Source organism: Sus scrofa, chromosome 3 (genome assembly GCF_000003025.6).
Source record: "Sus scrofa isolate TJ Tabasco breed Duroc chromosome 3, Sscrofa11.1, whole genome shotgun sequence".
Taxonomy (NCBI): Eukaryota; Metazoa; Chordata; class Mammalia; order Artiodactyla; family Suidae; genus Sus; species Sus scrofa.
Window position 1 is genome coordinate 39,223,184 of NC_010445.4, and position 23,288 is coordinate 39,246,471.

Consider the following 23,288-nt stretch of genomic DNA (forward strand, 5'->3'; position numbering starts at 1 on the left):
GACATAGGAACAGGGAGGGTGGCACTGAAGATGGCTCTGGGTTTCTACTTGTGCAGTGGAGCCGTTCGATGGGAGGGGGGTGAGGAGGACACCCCCCTTTGCCACCTGCACAGCCAGTGACCACGGGAGACCCAGGGCCAAGGTCCTGGAGGCTGCTGGACACACAGGATTGCAGGAGGGAGCTGCGGTGTAGACCGACAGACCCTGAAAGGGATTTTGAAGAAAAGGACAGGGGTCCGGAACCCAGAACACCAACCACTGTGCTTACAGGTTGGGTGGCCACCGAGGAGCCCTCGAGGGAGACAGCTGGAGAAGGCAGGAGCCAGTTTTGGGTCTGCAGGGATCAAGGAGGGGTGTCGGGGCCGAGGGTGAGCTCTGATGTTAGGAGGTCTTCGGCGCCACCCCACAGGAGTCAAGGAGGGGCTCTCAAAGGAGGATGTGGCGACAGGAGGCTGGCTGGGCTGGCAGTGGGAGCTGGGTCAGAAGTGGTTCAGTGTTCCTTCACAACCCTGGGGACAGCGCTGGGGACTGGGACTCCCCATTTTAAAATGTTGAGTTCCCCTGTGGCTCAGGGGGTTAAGGACCTGGCATTGTTTCTGCAGTGGCATGGGTAGTGACTGTGCTGCTGGTTCAATCCCTGGCCCTGGAAATTCTGTATGTGGCAGGCTTGGCCAAAAAAGAACAAGGTCCTTGTAGGTAGGTTTGCTGCTCCTTGTGAACTTTTTATTTCACATTTCACGAGTGAGATGTGGCACAGTTACTCAGAGGGACACAGAGATAGACAACCAGCTCCACGTGGCGCAGGCATGATGAATGGGGTTTATAGGGGGTGACTAGCAGTGGAGTGGAAATGGGGAAGGAGGCTGGCACCCCCCCCCAAGCTGTCACCATCCACCAGGAACCTGCTCCTGTGTGCTTTGCTCTGCGACAGGGACGAGGCAAGGGCATCTCTCTGGCTCTGGAACCATGAAGGAGGTGGCCTGTAAGGGGGAGTGTCTGCAGCTCATGGTGAGCAGGCATCTGGCCCCCCGAAGCAGTAGCAGCATCAAAAAATTCATGTCCATAGGGGAGTCCTTACTCCAAGCAGCATGGACCATCCTCTTGGCCTCTAAGGTCAAAGCAGGTGCAGAGGAGAGGACGAGGGTATAGGCCCTGGTGGACCCGAGTGTCGGGGGCTGGGGGGACAAGCCTGCATTCCTCCTCTGACCCTCCTCATGCCGCACCCCGACTTCTGGGTGGCTGGTGCCCAGCCAAGGTGACTGGCGTGGGACTCTGGACCGGGAGGCACCTGCTCTGCACCCCACGGAGACTGCATAACCAGTGTCCCTGCTGGTGGGCGACAGGGGCTCCTGGGACTCTGAGCGTCTCGCCTGGCACCTCAGGCCTCTGTGAGTCTGGTTCATGTGGGACTAAGCAGAGACCCAGCTGTTGGTGGCCCAGACTCAACTTTGAGTCCTTTTGAGCCTGGGTGCCTTCCCCCAGGTGTGGCCGCCTCTCGTGGCCATACACCCCTGTGGGTCTGGGATGGAGGAGGATCTATTCCCACAGGGCTATGTCTTTGCCCTTGGCCGGGGGCAGTTCACTGTCTCAGGCAGCATGCGTCATGGCCATGAGGGCTGCCCAGAAAGTAGCCCCTGGGTCGAATGTCCCCAGCAGGACAGGGTCTCCTGGCCGATAAGCCCACCTGCTACCAGAGAGGTGGGACGTCACAGTGCTGGACCATCTTCCTGACTGCTGGCCAGGCTGCTGGGCAAGGGCCCCGTGGAGCTGGTGGTCGGGTCAAGAGATAGGCCCGTTACCTGCCTGGGAAGGTGGCCAGGGTCTTGGGGGTCAAGGCCGCCCTTGGCCTGACGGTGCCGGCTCCACATTACGCGCACCGCAGCTTCCGGAAGCAAGTCAGGGAGGACTTGGGATGAGTCAGCAGAGAAGCAAGGCCTCTCTTTCAGCTACGAGAGGGCTGGGGAATGGCCAGCAGAAGCTGCACTGTCCCTGGTGGACTCCCATCCGCCCTCAGTCCAGCTGACACCTGGGCCCGGTGACCAGGCACTGCCCCGGGTGTGGAGATCTCCCCTTGCCCAACCAAACTCCATCACGTCCACCCACATGTCTCTGAGATGCGTGGAGCGTGTGGCTTCGTGGTGGCCGCCTGCTTCGTGGTGGACACACAGCTCTACACGCTGAGATAGGAAATAGGGTTTATTGCGGGAAATGCATAGGCAGAGCGACTGTGGAGGGGGCACTGAGCTGTCACTGTCCCATTGCCAGAGGGCAGACTGTGTGGCCAGCACGGCAGGGGACAGAGCCTGCGCCCTGTGCCCCCTTTGCCATTATGGGGTGGGGGCACGGAACCCTCATTAGTAAGCAGCAGCCTCTGGGGTGCGAGGACGCCAGCCCGCTGCTCCCCACCGTCCCAGCAGACAGAAGGGGATGAGCCTCCATGGCCGCCTGCATCTGCCTCTCCTCCTGCCTCAGGCAATCGTGGGCGACCCAGGCTCAGCCAGGAACCACACTGGCGGTGGGCATCGTGGACACTGGGTCTCATTTACTCTGGAAAGCAGCAAAGGAAACCCCGACAGAGGGTGTGGCCGGGACTCTGGTTTGGGCTCTGTGGGACGGCCACGCCCCAGCGGCAGGTGGCCGAGGACCTGAAGGCTCGCTTGGCCCCTGCCCAGCACCGCGAAGGGCAGCTGGGCCTGAAGAGGCAGGAACTTCCCCAAACCTGCCCGCCTCTGTCTTCAGGTGGCCTCTGCCAAGACCAGCAGCTCCGAAGAGCGGAAGCAGGACCACACCCAACAGGAAAATCCTTGGCCAAGCTGCAGGCAGGCGCTGAAAGCAGATGGGTGCTTGTAGCTAGAGTGACAGAGGCGGGGAGGTGCCTCTGAGCCTCCTCAGACCTTCCCAAGGTCGTGGCCTTGGCTGTGGTGCCCCCGCACCACGCACAGCTGGGGGCCACCAGCTCCCGGGGCTCTTCTTTGCCAGCGGCGCAGAGACACCATCAAAGTGTCCCTCCTGGGAGACCTCTGCGGAAGTGCCATGGATGCTTTGGAAGAGTGAGAGCTGTGGTCAAGCAAAATCTAACCGGGTGGGACGTGCCGGGGTCCTGCGTGGACCTGGCGCATTCTTGACACTGGCGACACAAGAGCTTCCCCTCTGCTGCGTCGGTGAGGGGACTGGCCTCACTGGGCCTGGCTGTCCAGTCGGGTGTCTTCCACCTTCCTGATCACCAAGAAACAGACAGTCGTTAGGCAAATCCACACCAGGCCGAAGCAGATAATAAAGTTAAGGATTCCTGTGATCCTTCTCCCCAAAAATCACCATCAACCAGGAGACACACACACACACACACATACACGTCACATCGGTTCCATTACAATGTAAGACTGCTCCGTAACATATCACTTGGCAACCCCTGGCTCTCTGCGCCGGCCCATCTTGGGAGGAAACACCCAAGACACCTGAGCAGCCCCACCTCCAGCCCTGAAGTCGCCGGGATACACACTGACCTTTGTCAAAAAACACAAAGCTGGAGTTCCCTGGTGGCCTAGTGGTTAAGGAGTCAGTGTTGTCACTGCTGTGGCTTGGGTTTGATCCCTGGCCCAGGAACTTCCACATGGTACCGGCAGGGTCAAAAAAAAAAAAAAGAAAGAAACACACAAAGTTCTTCTCTGATAGGTTAGCAAAATGTTAGCAAATTCTGGAGTTCCCCTCATGGCTCAGTGGAAACAAATCTGACCAGCATCCATGAGGACGCAGGTTCAATCCCTGGCCGCACTTAGTGGCTTAAGGATCCAGCATTGCCGTGAGCTGTGGTGTAGGCGGGCTGATGCAGTTCTGATTTGACCCCTAGCCTGGGAACCTCCATATGTCTCAGTGGCAGCCCTAAAAAGACCAAAAAAAAAAAAAGTTAGCAAATTTTTTAATACTCCTCACTGCAAGTGGGCTGGATGTGGTTGACTGGCTTCTACTAGATAAAGTAAAAGAATGAGTGACAGGGATGACACTGGCCCTAAAGGTCACTGTGGCTTTCTTGGAGCTCCCTTGTGGTGAAGTAGGTTAAGGATCTGATGTTTTCATTGCTGCTGTGACCTGGATTCGATCCCTGGACCAGGTACTTCCACATGCTGAGTGTGTGGCAGGTCAAAAAAAAAAGGTCACTTTTTTTTTCTTTTTTATCTTTTTTAAGGATGCAACCACGACATATGGAAGTTCCCAGGCTAGGGGTCGAATTGGTGCTGCAGCTGCCAGCCTACACCACAGTCATAGCCACAACAGCTTGTCACAACGCTGGGCCCTTGACCCACTGAGCAAGGCCAGGGATTGAACCATCATTTCATGGTTACTAATCAGGTTCTTAACCCACTGAGCCACAATGGGAACTCCGTGCAGTTAGATGCTTAACCCACTGCACCACAAGGAACTCTGCGAGGGGTCTAATCAGAGTTACAGCTGCCAGCCTATGTCAGAGCCACAGCAATGCAGGATCCGAGCTGACCTACACCACAGCTCATGGCAACACTGGATCCTTAACCCACTGAGTGAGGCCAGGGATCGAACCCACAACCTCATGGTTCCTAGTTGGATTCGTTTCTGCTGCACCATGATGGGATCTCCCGCTTTCTTCTTTTTAAAGGTAAGTCTTCACAGCTGTAAGTTTCCCTCTAAGCCCGGCTCTGCTGCGTCCCACCAGTGCTGGTAGGCTGTATCTCCGCTACGTTCATTTCGAAGTATTTTCTTCTTGTGTCTTTTTTTTTTTTTTTTTTTTTTTTTTTTTTGCCATTTCTTGGGCTGCTCTTGCGGCACATGGAGGGTCCCAGGCTAGGGATCGAATCGGAGATGTAGCCCCTGGCCTATGCCACAGCCACAGCCACGCCAGATCCCAGCCGTGTCTCCAACCTGCACCACAGCTCACAGCAACGCCGGATCCTTAACCCGCTGAGCGAGGCCAGGGCTGGAACCCGCAACCTCGTGGTTCCTAGTCGGATTCGTGAACCACTGTGCCACGACGGGAACTCCTCAAGGCGTTCTCTAATTACCCTCACGACTTCTCTGAGACGTGGGGACTATCTGGAAGCGTGCCGTCTAACATCCATGCATTTGTGAGTGTCTCAAATGTCTTCCCGTTACTGACGTCTCATCTCGTTCCGCTGTGGTCAGACAAGGCGCTGTGCGTGATTTCAGCCCTTTCAAGGTCGTGGGGTCTTCTTTTATGGCCCAGATGGGGTCCTGGGGCATGTCCCACGCGTGCCTGAGTAGAGTATGATCTCTGCCGGGGGTGGGGGCCCCCTTGCTCTGCACTCCCTCGGAACACTCATTTTGGGGAACAATAGCTCTGGTGTTTGAGGACACCCCACAGCCCCGAGGGAGGGTCTACACGGGGAGGACGGAGGCGTCCAGACCACAGCCGTGGGAGCGAATGGACCATCTTGGAAGCGCCTCCTCCAGTCCCGCTCCCGTGTCAGAGGGCTGGACCCCCATCTTTCCCGCAGCCTCAGGACCAACCCTGAGCCAGGAGCACACGGCCCAGCCACTCGCGAAATCTTGACCCACAGACAAAAGTGAGAGACAGTGAATATTTCCTGCTTTCAGTCACTACGTGTTTTGCTTTTGTTTTTGTTTTTTTTAGAGCCACACCCACGGCATATGGAGGCTCCCAGGGTAAGGGTGGAATGGGAGCGGCAGCTGCTGGCCTGTGTCAGCCGCAGCCACAGCCACAGCCACACCAGATCCTTAACCCACTGAGCGAGGCCTGGAATCGAATCCTCATCCTTGTGGATACTAGTCGGGTTCGTTAGCCACTGAGCCACGATAGGAAATCCACAGTCACTACGTTTTGGCGTCATGTGTGCTGCTGTGTTAGGCGACAAAGACACTTACCCGTAACTCTCTTGGTTTTCAGGAGAACAAGTCTCAAAGCACAGCTGAGCTTCAGGCAGAAGTTGTATCTTTTCTGAGAACAAAAAAATTACGAACATGGGTTAATCACTCCTTTCTTGTGGAGGCTGCAAAGGCAAAGGCACCCTCCTTGTGGCGACAACTTCAAGGCCTTGGGGATGACGGAGACCTGGCACGAGGACTCTGCCTGGGGCATCCCTGGGAATTCTGGTTTGGGGATGCCCAGCGCTACCTGCGCCTGGTGAGTACACTCCTGGAGATCCAGAGCCAGCCTCCGCCTTGTCACCAAAAAGACTGGGAGGCAACTAGATCCCAAAGATGACATGCCCTTCACCCTGCCAAAGGCAAGCCACGGCATATCCTCCCGGGTTAAGCCCAACAGTGGCTTCCTCCTGAAAAAAACATTTGGGGGGGGCATGCCTGCTGCATGCAGAAGTTCCCGGGCCATAGCAGGAACAACGCTGAGTCCATCACTGCTAGGCCACTAGGGGAACACCCACCGCCCCCACCTAACTTTTAAAAGCAGAAATTTCTGTGGCACAATGGGTTAAGGATTTGGCATCGTCACTGCGGCGGGTTTGATCCCTGGCCCGGGAAGTTCCACACGCCATAGGCAGGGCCAAAAAAAAGAAAAAGAAAAAAAAAAAGCAATCAAGTTTCTTTGACTCGTTTTATGCAAGTTGGATGCATTTCTGTGTTTTATAAGACATGGTCCTTATTTACAGGAACTAACGTGAGGCACATAACACCTTCTAAAGATGGGTTTTACATTCAGTTTATCTGAAGGGAACCCCTTTTCAATTCAACAGTTATTTGCAAAACTTTATGTGTGTGTATACGCGTGCATGCACACACACGCTACCACATTCTTCTAGGGGTTTCTCTTTCTCTCTCTACACATATCTTTTTTCTGTTTACAGCCGCACCCGCGGCATATGGAAGTTCCCAGGTTCGGGGTCAAATTGGAGCTGTAGCTGCTGGCCTATGCCATAGCCACAGCAATGCCAAACCCTTAACCCAACCCAGTGACTGAGGCCAGGGATTGAACCTGAATCCTCATGAACACTAGGTTGGGTTTTTGGTGTTTTTTTTTTGTCTTTTTAGGGCCGCACCTGCACGACAGCATTTGGAGGTTCCCAGGCCACAGGATAGGGGCAAACCAGAGCTGTAGCTGCTGGGCTGCACCACAGCCACAGCAACCTGGGATCTGAGCCGCGTCTGCCACCTGCACCACAGCTCATGGCAATACTGGATGCTTAACCTACTGAGCGACGCCAGGGATCAAACCCGAGTCCTCATGGATATTAGTCAGGTTCATTAACCATTGAGCCATGAGGGGAACTCCACTATGTCGGGTTCTTAATCCACTGAGCCCCAATAGGAATTCCATATATTTTTTTCATGGGATATTTCAAAAGATATTACCATCCTAACTAAGGATGCTAACTAAAAGATACATCCTAGGAGTTCCCATCATGGCGCAGTGGTTAACAAATCCAACTAGGAACCATGAGGTTGCGCGGGCTCAATCCCTGGCCTCGCTCAGTGGGTTGGGGATCCGGTGGTGCCGTAAGCTGTGGTGTAGGTCACAGATGTGGCTTGGATCTCAAGTTGCTGTGGCTCTGGCATAGGCCAGCAGCTGCAGCTCCGATTAGACTCCTAGCCCGGGAACCTCCATATGCTGTGAGAGTGGCCCAAGAAACGGCAAAAAGACAAAAAAAAAAAAAAAAAAAAAAAAAAAGATGCATCCTAACAAAATACTACCTAAGAGTTAAGACCTCTTAGTATAAAAGAGAGGAGAGAAGGTGGCAGTTAGAATGAGAGATATTTTTAAGGGTGGGACAGATTTAGGCGTGTTTTGGGTTCAGGAGATGAAGCTAGTAGAGAGAAGAGACAGAAGACTCAGAGAGATAGGAGGAGCTAGGAGAGAGAAAAAGGCAGAAGAGCCAGGGAACAAAGCTCCCCTGTGGTGTCTGAATCTTGGGCCAGTAGACACCAGGACACCCACAGCTCTCATGTCCCCCCCTCCACCCCTTCCCCTGTCTGTACCTGGGTCCTCCTGCTGGGGTGGGCTGGGGAGCCTCTCCCGCTGCCTCAGGGCCTCCAGGCCCGCCAGGTCGGGCGAATGGCAGTGGCCACGCATCACGGTCACCTGCTGGCCCTGGGTGATGGCCCGGCTGCGGCAGCCCATGCGCGCCTGGTCCCGGCACATCCAGTAGATCTTGTCCCCGGCCGCCTTCTCCTTCCTATAAAGGAAGGACTCGTACACCAGGAACCTGCCCCCGAGGGAAGTGCGCAGGAACTCCAGGGGCTGCAGGGGTTCTGGAAGGAACAGGACACGTGAGTCGGGGGCCTGGGCCAGGCCTGAGCAGGGGACAGAGTGGGTGCCAGGGATGGGAACTGTTCCCTTTGCCCCACCAGCCAGCCCCAGCCAGGAAACTGCAGACTGACCCCCCTACCCCACCCCATGTCCCACTCTGGTCACTGCCCTCCACCCCAGCCTGAGCCACAGGACCCTGGGGAATGAAGCTCAGCCACCAAGGCCCTGACACCCTGGAGTGCAGGCTGGCAGTCTTTCTGAGGGCTCTGCAGCCCCTGTTCCCTGCTCCTCAGCCAGATGGCAACCAATCTTCTTCTTTTTTTTTTTTTTTTCTTTTTAGGGCCGCACCCGTGGCATCTGGAGGTTCCCAGGCTGGAGGTCAACTCAGAACTACAGCTGCCAGCCTACATCAGATCTGAGCCGCATCTGCAACCTACACCACAGCTCACGGCAATGCTGGATACTTAACCCACTGAGCGAGGCCAGGGATCGAACCCTCATCCTCATGGATCCTAGTCAGTTTTGTTAACCACTGAGCCATGAAAGAACTCCAAATTCTCCCTTTTGAAACGTTTAAGAATCTGAACTGACGCATCATGAAATGTCAGGGTTGAAGTTGGGGCGGCGTGGAGAGAGAGGGGCAGGGTGGGGAGAGAGAGGTGACAGAGGACTCCCCAGGTGCAGGTGCACTGCCCCATGAACAGGTGCCAGGCACTACCGGCGCTACCAACCGTGCCACTGCAGCCCCCAGCCCCCTCTGCTCTAGGCGTCTGGTTGGGTCTCTCCCATCAACAGCCCTTCCCAGACTAGAACCAGCACCGTGAGCGGGGAGGCCAGAGGTGGCTTCTGCCCTCAGGGAGCTCACAGCCCAGGGGGAACAGACCCATATTCATGGCTGGGCCCCACTGGACATGGGCTGCAGACAGGCTGTCCCAGCAGGCAGCCTCCAGTCTGTTCTGGAGCCGTCCCCAAGGGCTGCTGGATCAGCAGGGAGACCCCCCCGGCGCCTGTCCTCCCCAAACTCCACGCACCTGAGCCGTCCCTCTGAGCCAGGCAGGGGAGCTGCTCCCGCTGCCTCAGAGCCTCCAGACCCGCCAGGTCGGGCGGGTGGCAGTGTCTGCGCATCACCATGACCCGCTGGCCCTGGGTGATGGCCCGGCTGCGGCAGCCCATGCGCGCCTGGTCCCGACACGTCCAGTACACCTTGTCCCCGGCCGCCTTCTCCCGCCGGTAGAGGAAGGACTCGTACACCAGGAAGCTGCCCCCCAGGGGCGTCTTCAGGAACTCGGTGCCTCCTGGGGACAAATGGGGGAGGGGAGCCAGCGAGGAGGGACGGGGCGGGGGGGGCACGGGGGGCTGTTCTCAGAGCCAAGAGCAGCCAAGACCCCACCCACGCTACACCCACCTCCTCGCAGCCGGGACACAGCGCCCCCACCAAACCCCGCCTACGCTGAGCTCCCGGGGGCCCCTTTCCAGAGCGCCGTGTCCCTGCTAAGTCGGAGGAGGGAACCGACCGGCCACCTGGAGGGAGAGCGGGGGTTGCGTGCCACCCCTGTGCGCAGGCGCTGGGGCTGGGGGCGGGTCTCCGCCCCCCGAGAGCGGGGCTGGGCGGGGCTTTGACCCGAGGGTGGCCAAGGGGCGGGGCCTGGGCTGCGGCCCTGAAGTGTTGAGAGCGGGGACCCGGGAGGTAGCGGTGCCTTTCCGCCCGGACGCAGGGACCAGGCAGGGTGGATGGAGGCAGACTGGGGGTGTGGGGGGTCTGGCAGCGCGAGAGCCGTGGGGGGTGAGAACGTCGTGGAGAAGGAGCTTGTCGCGTGGCGGTACGTGTCAGTGGGGCATGTTTCTGCTTCCCTCCCACCCGACGAAAGAGTTCACGGAGGCACAGGGCACGAAGCTGGGGATTCAGAGAGGAGAGGGCAGAGATTCTGACCGAGGCTAGAGGCTAGGAAGACGGGGGCGCATGGTCACAGGCCGGGTACAACAAGAGCTCGCCCAGCCTGGAAGGGGAGCTCCTGGGAGCGAGCAGCGTACAGCGGGCAAGGCCAGGGAGGCCCGAGGTCCCTCCAGAGGGTCCAGCGAAGGCCCCAAACAGAGCCAGGACACAAGTGGCCGCCTGGCGGAGGAAGAGTTTGGGGCGGTGTGTGGGGGGGACGTCAGCATCTGGAACATGACCCTTCCCGCTCTGTTTCCACACCCAAGTCTCTGGAGGCCGGCAGCCAAGCTAAGGAGCTCCCCCTGCGACGACAGGTTCGTGGGGCAAGCTGGGTCAGCATCACATACAGAGCGTGTCCGTCTTGCCTTACAGCTGGCAGGCGGCCAAGGATCACCAGACAAAGATCAAAGATGCTCCCCCTCTTACATGGTCAAAAAGCCAAGATTCTTACACCTGCGATCTCGGGGGAGACCACGCGCAGCAATTCAAAACGCACACCGCAACCCTCCCCCCTTCCCCTGCTCTGTCATACAACTGTGTCACCCGCAGAAAACCGAGTGGCATGTGCCTGGCTGGAAAATTGCCCCTGTTTACCAAAAACACCAAAGATCGAAGCTTCACCCTGAAAGGCGGAGACCAAAGAAGCCCACAGAGAAAGCAGGGCCTCTGCCAGAGGTGGGGTGTGGGGGCTGTGCTCCCGGGAGGATGGAAGGCAGAGGAGTGCAAACATCAGAGCAGAAGTTAAAATTAAGGTGAAGGGCTGGCAGGCAAAACGGAGGACACGTCAGACAGGCCTCCTGGGACGAGGGACCTCTGACCCATGGGAGAAAACAAAAAAACGGGGCCTGGAAAATCATCAAAGAACAAGAGAAAATTTCCAGGAGCGAAGAACACGAGTTTCCGGCCTGAAAAGGCCCCAAGCGTTCCCAGCAGAGCCACGTACCCCAGGTGTGTCCCCTCGGGGCACAACCCTGCACCTTCGAGCAAAGACACCCCTGCACGCGCGGGGTCAGTCCCCGGAAAGCAGTCACTCAAGCAGAGACCAGACAACCACGTGAGAGAACGGGTAACCTGGAGCCACAAACAGCCATACCTCCACCCAGGCTTCGGAGCCACCGTCTCCATGGCATGACCTCCGGAGGGTGGACTTTCAAAGCCAAGGGTGCAAACCAGATGAGAGAAAGAGGCCCAGAGGTGGGGGTCAGCCCAGTGGACCCCCAGGGGGTGGGGGCAGGGCCAGGAGGCTGCTTGTGGGTGAGGAAGGGAAGCCGGGAGCTCACAGAAAACCAGGTCAGCAAATAAAGCAGCTACCCCAGCCAGGAGGGGGTTGGGGGGGAGAAGAGGGGGCTCTAACCCCTTCCAGAGGGTTTCCAGTAAGGACGGGGAGGATGCCCCCCCCCCCAGGCCGCTCCCCCATCCCACCTACCTGAGCTCTCCCGATGGGCCGAGCCGGGGCATTTCTCCCGCTGCCTCAGGGCCTCCAGGCCCCCCAGGTCGGGCGGGTGGCAGTGGCCACGCATCACAGTCACCCGGCGGCCCTGGGTGATGGCCCGGCTGCGGCAGCCCATGCGTGCCTGGTCCCGGCACGTCCAGTACACCTTGTCCCCAGCCGCCTTCTCCCGCCGGTAGAGGAAGGACTCGTACACCAGGAAGCTGCCCCCCAGGGGCGTCCTCAGGAACTCGGGGCCTCCTGGGGAGAAACGCGGGCCTGAGTGGGAGCAGGGCCTGGGGCCTGCCCAGGCCTGGCGTCGCCCCTCCTGCCTCCTGGGACCTCGGGGAGCAAGTCCGGAGGGCGCCTGCGCTGGGCCAGAGGCTGTGGCGCACTTACCCGGATCCTCGTCCTGGTCCTCGGCAGGGGATCCTTGCAGGGCTTGGGGCTGGTCCGGGAGGCCCTCGTCTTTGACCTTCAAGCGTTTTCTGGGCCGGGGCCTAGTGAGGGTCAGGGTGCCGGCCCCCCTGCGGTAGAACAGGCTGTCCACGCCCTGCAGCAGCTTGTCCCCTGAGCCCCCGGGGCCGCCTGGCCTGGCCTGCAGCGACTCTATGGCCTTCTCCTGCTGCCGCCGGGCCTCCAGGCCCTCCACGTCGGGCGGGTGGCAGTGGCCGCGCATCACGGTCACCCGCTGGCCCTGGGTGATGGCCCGGCTGCGGCAGCCGTGCAGCGCGTGGTCCCGGCACGTCCAGTACACCTTGTCCCCCACGGCCTTCTCGCGCTTGTAGAGGAAGGACTGGTGCACCAGGAAGCTGCCACCGTAGCAGGTCCGCAGGAATTCCAGCGGCGGGGGCCCTCCTGGAGGAGGAACGGGGAGGGGGCTGGGGAGGTGCAGCCGAGGCTCCCTCCCAAGCCAGGCGCGTGCAAGGCTGGTGCATCCCCGCGGCCCGCCCACCCCGTGACCCAGGGAGAAGGTGCGGTCCCTCTCCTGGTGGCCACAGCTCTCTCACTGGTGAAGCACCACGTCCAAGGTCACCCACCGGGAAGGGCCAAGCTGGCTCTGACCCCACAGCCTGTGTGCTCGGTCACTCCTGGCCATACTTTTTCGTAGGGTTGGTTTGAAAATGTTATCTAATTTTTGAATAACACATGCACGCGCCAGAAAATGAAGTGGAGCCAAAAGACACATAGTGAAAGGCAAGTCTCTCGCTTCCTGCCGCCGCCCCAGCTCCCTTACACCCAAAGCCCTTGAATCCTCTCCAGGTCAGAAGCAGCCAGCCTTTGGGACCAAGCCCATCTCCCAGTTAGGGGCAATCAAAACCTCTGCAAAAGCAAAAAGGCAAGCACAAACATACAAATAAAACAGAATAAAAACCACTGCAGGGGTTCCCCTTGTGGCTCAGCAGGTTAAGAATCTGACTAGGATCCATGAGGATGCGAGTTCGATCCCTGGCCTTGCTCAGAGGGTTAAGGATCCAGCGTTGCCATGAACTGCTGCATAGGTCACAGACATGTTTCTGGCTTGGATCTGGTGTGGCTGTGGAATAGGTCAGCTGCTGTGGCTCTGATTCGACCCCTAGCTTGGGAACTCCCATATGCTGCAGGTGTGGCCCTAAAAACCAAAAAAAAAAAAAAAAAAAAAAAAAAAACCCCAAAAAACAAAACAAAACAAAACCCTGCTGCAAACACTCTGTCTACCATTTATTTGGTGACAACACACGCTGGACCAGGGCTGCAGTTCCTTCAGGTCTGTGTCAGGTCTCCCCGATGGCAACCTCCCAGAACGGCAGAACCTCAGTGAATGTTCTGAGGCTGTGCAGTTATGCCAGGTGGGGCTGGAGCTTGAACCTGGGGTACAAAGCTCTTCTCCCTCTAGGCAGACCTTCCCAAAGTTCGAGGGTTACCAGAATCACATGGGCCCGTAAAACTCAGGTTTCTGCCTCAGAAAGTTCCAGAGCCCTTGTTCTAACCCATGGGCTTAATGGTTACGGGGACACATTTATAGTTTTTAAAGTAGCTTTGACTTTGAGCACATTAAAAAGCCACGTGGGGGGAGTTCCTGGCATGGCTCAGTGGAAGCGAATCCGACTAGGAACCATGAGGAGGGGGGTTCGATCCCCAGCCTCGCTCAGTGGGTTAAGGATCCAGCGTTGCTGTGAGATGTGGTGTAGACCAGCAGCTGCAGCTCCGATTCAACCCCTAGCCTGGGAACCTCTATATGCTGCAGGTACAGCCCTAAAAAAAGACTGAAAAAAAAAAAAAAAAGCCACACGAGGCCACATTTTTCTTTGGGCAGAGGAAAGGGCCGTGGGGCCCACCTGCCACTCACCGGCGCCCAGCGTCGGGCGTTTCTTGGGAGGCAGGCGCAGCAGGGACAGGGCCCGGAGCCCCTTATCCTCCTCGGGGGCCGGCTTGCTGAGTGGCGGCCCCGGGGTGGGCTCCGGCTCCTTGGCGTCCAGCCCTGGGCCCACCCCCTCCCTCGGCTCCTCCACCTGGGGGTCTTCCTGCAGGGCCGGGCTGGGCAGCTTCTTCTGTCTCTGGCGCCGGGCCTCCAGGCCCTCCTCGTCGGGCGGGTGGCAGTGGCCCCGCATGACGGTGGCCCTCGGGCCGCGGGTGATGGCCCGGCCCCGGCAGCCCAGCTCCGAGTGCTCGCGGCATTTCCAGTACACCTTGTCCCCCACGGCTTTCTCCTGCTTGTACAGAAAGGACTCCAGCACCAGCAGGCGGCCCCCGAAAGGGGTCCTCAGGAACTCCAGGGGCTTGGGGGCTGCTGCAGGCAAGGGAAAGGCGGGGTCAGCAGGGCAAAAGGCCAAGGCCAAGGCCGAGGTGGGAACAGAGGGATGACGTCCTGCATCCTCATGCCAGCCTGGGCCAGGGTCAAGGAGGCTCCCCCAGAGCAGGGAAGGGGGGCAAGGTCACCCTGCAGGGAAGGGGGTGCCCAGGGCCCAAGTCTGAGCACACAGGGCCACAGCGGGGGCTGGGCAGGGGCAGCAGGCCCGGAACTGACCTGGGTCTGGCTTGCTGTGGTTCTGCTCGGGGGCCTGGGGGCTTGGCTGGACTGCCTCGCCTTGTTTCTCTGCCGGCAGGATCTGGGGGGTCCCGGCCAGGGCGTCGGGGTCAGACATCTCCAGCGACATGACGCAGTCCTCTCCATCCCCGCTGTCAGAGGCCACCAGCAGGATGAGTTTGGAGAACTTGGGCTTGGTGGGCGCTTCGGGGACCACATCTGTGCCCGGCTCAGGGGACTCGGGGCAGGGCTCCTGGCCGGCCTTTACACTCTCGCCCTCCTGCTCGCTGGGCTCGGGCAGGGGCATTCCGGGATGGAGGGCCTGTCGCCCAGGCCAGGCTCATGCCCCGGCAGAAGGATTTCTGTGCCCCCTCCGCGGCAGGAAGCTGGCCATCCAGGGCTCCGTCCTAGGGGAGGAGACAGAGACCCATCAGGGAAGGTGCCCTCAGGCCTGGCCTCAGGAAGAGGAGTCTGGGGTGGGGGTCGGGGCACAAGGGGCTGCTCCCCCCGCAACACACACACACCAGGGAGGGACCTGAATGGAGCCACAGAGCCCTGGCCAGGGCTTCTGCTCTCCTGGCATCCTGGGTTCTAGTAGATGAAGACAACGTACAACTTTTTCCCTAATTTGGAAACTTAGTGTCTCTAACCTGTTCCCTCGCTGCATCCCCGCCTTGGGCGGCCCTTTCTCCAACATTTATATCCTGCTTTCTCTCGTCTCTCAATCTTGCTTCCTCCTCTGGTTCTTCGCATTTAGAGTTTTCAGGACAGGAGCCTCTTAGTTCTTCCTAAAACAAAACCTCCCGGAAACCCCTCCTTCCCGCAACAGTTAGACATTTCGAGAAGAAGAGTCCACACCCCTTCCTTCTCCGCCAGGCCTTCTGGCAGCGGCCTCACAACTGTGCAGACATCACTCTCCTCCTTGGCCGCCATGCAGGATCAGCACGGGCTGGGTGCATCTAGAATCTGTTTCCCTACAAAACACCTGCTCTGGCCTGTGTGTGATCTACCAGTGCAATGGAAATTATCCATTCAGCTATTAAAAGGAATGACATTCTTTTTCTCTTTTTCTTTTTTTGGCTATGCCCGTGGTATCTATAGAAGTTCCAAGGCCAGAGATCCAACCTGTACCGCAACAGTGACAGTGCTGGGTCCTTAACCTGCTGAGCCACCAGGGAACTCCCAAGAATGAAGTTCTGATATGTTTTACCATGTGGACAGAATCTTGAAGACAGCAGGCTCAGTAGTTGGGAGGGGCTGGAGGGGAGGGAGGAGGGGATTATGCTAATGGGTGGACTATGCTTTGGGGGTCATGACAATGTTACAAAATTAGTTGTGGTCATAGTTACACAACTCTGTGAATAAAACACAAAACAAACAAAAAAACAAACAACGGAGTTCCCATGGTGGCTCCGTGGCTAACGAATCTGACTGGCATCCATGAGGATGCAGGTTCGATCCCTGGCCTCACTCAGTGGGGTAAGGATCCAGCGTTGCCGTGAACTGTGGTGTAGGTTGCAGACGGGGCTTGGATCCCGTGTTGCTGTGGCTGTGGTGTAGACCAGCGGCTGCAGCTCTGATCAGACCCCTAGCCTGGGGAAGGAACCTCCATATGCCATGGGTGTGACCCTAAAAAGACACACAAAAACACCTCTGTGAATACACTAAAAACACAGAGATTTTAGGTGGGGGAATTGCATGGTATGTGGAATCATATCTCATTGAAGTTCAAAAAAAAAAAAAAATCCTATAGGTGTGACTCACGTCCCCAGGGTCAGTTGAATAAAAAGCAGGGTCTTTTTCTTCTTCTTAGGGCCCCACCGGCAGCACATACAAGTTCTCAGGTTAGGGGCTGATCCGAACAGCAACGCCAGATCCGAACCACATCCATGACCCACGCCACAGCTTGTGGCAGCGCCAGGTCATATAACCCACTGAGCCAGGCCAGGGATTGAATCCTCATCCTCACGGATACTAGCTGGGTTAACCCACCGAGCCACAACAGGAACTCCCTAAAAAACAGTTTTCTACACCATCAACAACAGGCATCTACACTCCTGGGCTTGGCTTCCTCGCCAAAGGAGAGGGGAGGCGTGGACTATATACTGAGATATTTTGTCAGTTGCAAATATCATATCGTTCAAACCATACAGAAAATAGATTTGAACTGCTGAGGATGGAACACGCATACATCAGCCACCATCCTGCCCTCAAACGCACAGCTATTCCCAATCTTGTATCAGTGCCTTTAACAAGGACTTAAGTTGCTGTGGCCCACCCATGAGTTCAACTTGTTTGCTCTTTAATTCGTCCTTAAGCTGGGGGGACGCCCTCACCTGCAGACAGGATGGAGCCTCTGGGAAGGACCAAGGCTTTGTGGGATGCAGGCCCCATCAGGACCCCGAGCCTACAGCTCGGTCAGCAGCAATACTCGACAGGGCCACAGGATGGCGATGTTGCTCCTTGAAATGCACACAACCGCGTCCTTGCCGAACCCGAGGTTTTCAAAAGGAGAATTTGGGAGTTCTTCCCAAGTGTTTGTATTTACAACATATATTTGGTAGAAAACAAAATCCAGTTAACAAATCCAGCACATCACGTCGTCTAAGCTAAGGGTCTTTTTTTTTTTAAAGATCAAAACAGAACTTGGACACTCATACTAGATCTCAGTTCACTTCACCTGTCTCATCTCAACTCCGGTCACATTTATTATATATCAACTGTTTTAATGTACTTGTAACTTAAAAAAACCTTAAACAACTCGGAGGAGACATCCCAAAGTGTTAAAAGTAGTAAGAAAAGATTTATTTTTTCCCCTGAAATTTCTTGTGTTTTCTTAAAATTGTTTACAACGTGCAGGAACTCTTTACCATGGGAAAATACGAAACACCTTTTTTCCCTCTTTATAGCTGCACCTGTAGCCTAGGTTCCCAAGCTAGAGGTTGTTTTTTTGCTTTTGAGGGCCACACCTGTGAGCTACACTGCAGCCGGAGCCAACACCGCGTCCCTAACCCACTGAGCGAAGCCTCATGGATACTAGCTGGGTTCTTATCCCGCTGAGACAATGGCAACTCCCAAGTATTTGTTTTTAATGCTTATTTTTTTGGCCAGTGGAGGTTCTTGGGCTAGTAATCGAACATACCCCACAGCAGTAACCTGAGCCACAGCTGTGAGAATGCTGGGTCCTTAACCTGCTGAGCCACCAGGGAACTCCTTTAAAAATCATACCCTATTGCAAATTTTAAAGCGGTACAGGTGAGATCCGAGGGAGGGAGCTCGTTGGGCATGGCTTTAGTACCTCGGGGTAACAAATCCCAGACTTTTAAAAGTCCCATCTGAGATCCCTCACAGAGACTTCCAGCAAAGCAAACTCAGGAAGAGCTATGAGGTGAATTGACATGTTTGCCACACCTGTTCAAATAATCAGGCCAAATCTCATGGGGCAAGCCTTATTTCATGATGACACAATAAATTTCATTGCAGTTATGAGACCACGGGGAAAATTTGTCTTAGTGAAAAACTGTGCTTTGTCTTGAACGGAGCCTTTCCCATTATATGATTCAAGCGTGTTTTTGTCTTTGAGCTATTTTTACAACTCTGTGCAGATGACAGGACAAGGCAAAAAGAATTCAAGTCTGTACACACAGTTTCTCTTTCTCGCCACATCAATCAGCATAGACAGGAATGTCAATATTCCAGACCGACAGGCATCTAGAATCTTCTTTGGATTCTCTTGCAAACTAGTTGTAAGATCTTACTGGTGCCTTGATTGACGATTAAGGAAAAGCTTTCACATGTGTTCAATTTCCATCTATATGAAAGAGTTTTATTTCCTTTGTTTTGGTCTAAGCCTCGGATTTTCACATCTCTCTGGTCATTGGTTTTATCATCCTGGGATTCCAGTCAGCGATTTGTAAAGTTACATAGGAAATAACCCGTCTGCATTGCATGTAATAAAAACGAACCTTCTGGGGAGTTCTCCTGTGGCTCATCTGGTTAAGGACCTGGTATGGTTGCTGCCTTGGCTCAGGTCGCTGATGCAGTGCAGGTTCGATCCCTGGCTCAGAAACTTCCACCTGCCACAGCCAAGGCAAAGGAAAAAAAAAAAAAAGGCACTATTTTATGGAACTTCTATTTGCTATGCATTTGTATATTTATTCTAGGGGTGTATGAATGTATTTTTATTTTATTTTATTTTAGTCTTTTTTAGGGCGGCACCTGCAGCATATGGAGGTTCCCAGGCTAGGGGTCCAATCGGAGCTGCAGCTGCCAGTCTACACCAGAGCCACAGCAACACAGGATCCGAGCCACGTCTACGACCCACACCACAGCTCAATGGCAACGCCGGTCCGCAACCCACTGAGCGAGGCCAGGGATCAAACCAGCAACCTCATGGCTCCTAGCGGGATTCGTTTCCACTGCGCCACGGCATGAACTCCTATTTTTAATTTTTGGATGATCATTGTTTTGGGGTGGGTACTTGGGCCCTTGCGTATTTGTTTTATCATATTCAGCTTTTGCTCAGTGAAGTTTTATCGAGTGTCTAGAGTCTTTTCACAGCAGGGAGGTGCCCCTGGAAAGTTCCTCACTGTCTTGGGCTCTCCCCACACCCCCCAAATCAAAGGTACAGAGAAATGTAAGTGCAATACTCAGACTGCCCGCTCTGATAAACCCAACACCCAAGATACACACACTACTGTGAACTGTTAGATGCCTCTCGGATACCAGTGGGTCCAAGCCCTGAGGTTCGGAAGGGCAGAGCCTCGCTCAGCAGCGGATGGCAGATGAACAGAATTACCTTTACACAAGGGTGAGAACCACCATCACCATCCTCCAGCACCCATCCTTAGGGCTGGCTTGCAGGGTGGAGGCCGGGGGGCCAATCCTGTCACTTCTCCGGGCTGATTTCACCTGTGAAACGGGGAACGTGGCAAGTGAGAGATGTATGCGAAATCCTTCTCTCCGCTGTGAATCGTCTCATAAAAACAAGGAGCATTTGCCCAAGGCCGGGAGGGAAAGGGAAGGAGCAAAGGTCCTGATGGTTCCAAACGCAGCCCCCCCCCCAAGGAGCTCTGAAGGTCAGCAGTGGGCGCTGACTGGCTCAGGACCCTGGGTGCAGCCTCCCAGCCGCAGACAGGTGTTATTCCCGGGAGAGGCTGAAGGTGGCAGTGATCCCCCCACAGACGAAGAATTCCATTCCAACGCGGGACTCTGCACCGCTGGCATTCTGCACCAGCTAATTCTTTGGCATGGGGGGTTGTCCTGTGAGTGAAGCTTTAGCAGCAACCCTGACAGAGGCCAGGAGCGCCCATCAACTGCTGACAACCCAACTACTGGACGTCCCTGAGAACCACTGCGCCAAAGCATCTTAGAGCAGAGGGCACGAGGCGTTTCCAGCTAATGGTACTTCCAGCCCCCAACCCCCCAACTCCCCCAGATCACAATCTTAGCTGTTTCCACCCCTCCTGTATCAGGCCTAACGCGTGCCCTGATCACTCCAGACCTGATCACACCACCTCCCTAACGGTCTTCCTGCCCAGCATCGGCTGGCCCCCATGCTCCCTATGCAGTTCTGACTTCCCAAACCTCAACTCTAACAGCTTCCCTCTCCGGTGAAAGTTGTCTCCAGGAGTTCCCTGGTGGCCTAGTGGTTAAGGATCTGGCATTGTCACTGCTGAGACTTACTTACTGCTGTGGTATGGGTTTGATCCCTGGCCCAGAAACATCCACCCGCTGTGGGTATGGCCAAAAAAAAAAAGCCTGTCTCAGTCTCTGTTATAAATGCTCCACAGTCTAGCCTCCACATACTCTCTCTGCCCCAAGTCTGACCAGGAGCTTTTGGGAGAGGAACAAAATAATAAACCAGACCGAATCAAACCAAGTCCTGGAAATGATTTTGGCCCTGAAAGCATTAATGTCAAAATAATAAAAATATGCCCTTTCTTTGGAATCGGTGATGTTTACGCGTGATTATGTCACTGGAGCTCAGCATCCTCTGGAGGCAAGGCGTGGGGGGGTGCAAGACTGCCACTTAAAGCAAGCGCTTTACACTGGGTCAGACTCACTTGGTCCTGAAATCGGTTCAATGTGGTGATAATAGTCTTTTGGAATGGAAAGAACAGACCAGAATAGAATAGAAAGGAATAGAAGAGGATAGAATCAGAAGCCAGGCAGAGTAGATCTGGCTGCATCACGTGAGGTCCGGGTAACTGTCTCCCTTTAAACTTCTCTTTCAGTAATCCGCATCTACAGGCATGTAAAACATATTTCTTAGAGTAGGTTGGGTCAAAAAAGTTTGAAAGCGCCAACAGGCAATCTACATATTCGGCGTGGAAGGTGTAACGACAGCAAAAAGTGCAAGGTCACGGGGACCTCCAGAGCCGCAAAGATGGGATGGGGCTGGGATGGATGCCAGGCCGGAGGGCAGTACTGGTTGGGACAGACATGTTCCAGGAAAGGCAGGCGAATGTGGGGCTCCCTGATTTGGGATGTCTGGGCTCAGTCCCGGGGTCGGGTGGGTCGTGGGGTCGGAAGATCGAGGAGAAAGGAGGCAGCGAATCGCAGGTGAAGGACAAGGAGCGGCCTGAGCGCCGCGACGCAGAGTACGGGGACACCCGCCCCTCCCGAGTATCAGTGGTCCTGGGGGCCCCCCGGGAAAGCCTGGCCCGGGGCCGACCAGACGGAGGGACCCGAGACCCTCCCCGACCCGCTGGGGCCCGTCCTCACCGGGCACTGGCCAGGCGGCGACGGCAGCGGGGCCCTCCCTCTCCGGAGACCGAGCTGTGCCGGGTCCTTTGGCCTCGGGCCGCTGCAGCCACCGGAGTCGATCTCACGGCCCAGACCCCTCCGGCCACCGCAACCCGGGTGCCCACGCCCCGCCCCCACCTGCCCCTCGGGAGCGAGCCCCGTGCCGCGCGCGCCACCCGGCTGGCAGTAGGGAGCGCGCGCCGCCCGGCGGGGGCGCCTGCCTCTCGGAGCGCAAAAGCGGGTTCCTAGTGAGCATGCGCAGCAAAGCCGTGGGGGACCCCTTCCTCCGGTAACGTCCGCTTCTCCGGGTCTTCCCTGAGCGGCGCCTGCTGGAGTCCCGGCCAATCGGCCGCGGGAGGCGGGGCCGGGGCTGGCGAAAGAGGCGGGGCAAGCCCAGGATTGGGCGGCAGAGGCGGCAGGGAACCGAGCGTTGCTCGGACCTTTGGCTTGGCCGGGGGTCGTGGGCGGTGCTTGGAGAAGAGAGCTGGGGGGCTTAATTGAGCCCCCAGACCTGTCCCAGGATTTGACTCAGCTCAGTGAGCGAAAGCCCTTATTTAAATGCATTCAATGCCCGTTACTTTCCTTAGCCAGCCGAAGGAAATTTCTTACGCACCTCCTCGAAATCCTCCAATGACCCACCCCGAAGCTGGGCCAATTGGAGATTCAAAATAAAGAATGGTAACAGCAGATTGTAACTTAGAATAAAATAAGAATCCGGGATCGATAGTGATGCAAAGAAGTAAATGGGGAGAAGAGAAAGCTCTTTCTTAGGGTAGAATGTCAACTAAAAAATGCAGACGGAATGATGCAGAAACTCACCGTTTGGCGACCGTCGTTAATAGGCAAACATCAACAATGGACGCTAAAACCGAAGGGTGAAAGTTTGGTAAGGAACTAGTATTTACATAGTTCAAGAGTACAGATCGCCCGACAAGATATTTATTCATTACAAAGAGGGAAATATGAATTTTACAGTACAGAAACTTCTCAAAGTGTAGTCTGGGATTCCTGGAAGTCCCCATGGAATATTCCATTGATGATGTGTATCAAGGTGAATGCTGAAGCACATATGAGAACCTGTAATCTTCTCTTAAGCCTACATTAAGGATATTTGCAAAAATGTAAAACAATGCTAGTCTCATTAAATGTCTTTGTTTTGGAAAATATAGCAATTTTCATAAAAATATGTTAACACATAAAACGTTTATGACTGTATCTTTCGGTAACCGATTTATTGGGTATAATTCACATACCATACAATTCACCCACTTAAATTGTACAACTGAATGGTTTTTAGTATATTCACAGCGATGCCAACATCACCACAATCAGTGTTAGAATAATTTCATCACTCCAAAAAGAAACCTTTACTCATCACCCCCAAGTCCCCCAGCGTCCCACCCTAAGCAACTGTTAATCTACTTTCTGTCTCTATAGATTTGCAGGTTCGAGGGAGCTCCTGGACATTTCGTTTAAACGGAATCATACACCATGTGGTCTTTTGCATCTGCTTTCTTTCACTTAGCATAGTGTTTTCAAAGCCTATCCATATAGTAGCATGCCAGCAGTACTGCATGTTTTTTGTTTTTTATCTTTTTACCTTTTCTAGGGCCGCTCCTGCAGCATATGGAGATTCCCAGGCTAGGGGTCAAATCGGAGCTGTAGCCGCTGGCCTACGCCAGAGCCACAGCAAAGCCAGATCCAAGCCACATCTGTGACCTGCACTGAGCTCACGGCAATGCCAGATCCTTAACCCACTGAGCAAGGCCAGGGATCGAACTGGCAACTTCAGGGTTCCTAGTCGGATTCATTAACCGCTGAGCCACGACAGGAACTCCAGTACTGTATGTTGTGGCATGCCAGCAGTACTGACCCAACAATACTGCATTGTGTGGCTATCCTCCAATTTGATTACTCATTCATCTATTGACTGACATGTGGCTTGTTTCCACTTTTTGGT

At 55.5% G+C, this 23,288-nt stretch overlaps 1 protein-coding gene across 6 annotated transcripts; it reads right to left on the minus strand.

The window, feature by feature from the left end:
* On the minus strand, positions 702–21,560 carry FLYWCH1 (FLYWCH-type zinc finger 1). Of its 6 annotated transcripts, none has more exons than XM_021086738.1 (11): positions 21,308–21,559; positions 19,380–19,492; positions 16,918–17,107; positions 14,582–14,988; positions 13,904–14,344; positions 11,974–12,432; positions 11,572–11,835; positions 9,244–9,507; positions 7,942–8,214; positions 5,875–5,947; positions 702–3,216 (listed from the first exon to the last, which is right to left on the minus strand). In XM_021086738.1, the coding sequence occupies exons 4-11, from the start codon at positions 14,886–14,888 to the stop codon at positions 3,177–3,179; spliced, it is 2,121 nt and encodes a 706-aa protein (XP_020942397.1). In that variant the 5' UTR covers positions 14,889–14,988; positions 16,918–17,107; positions 19,380–19,492; positions 21,308–21,559; the 3' UTR covers positions 702–3,176. The 6 variants fall into 6 exon arrangements, with proteins under 6 accessions (XP_020942397.1, XP_020942396.1, XP_020942395.1 ...); XM_021086737.1 differs by lacking the exon at positions 16,918–17,107 and adding an exon at positions 18,547–18,657; XM_021086736.1 differs by having other exon boundaries at positions 16,918–18,657.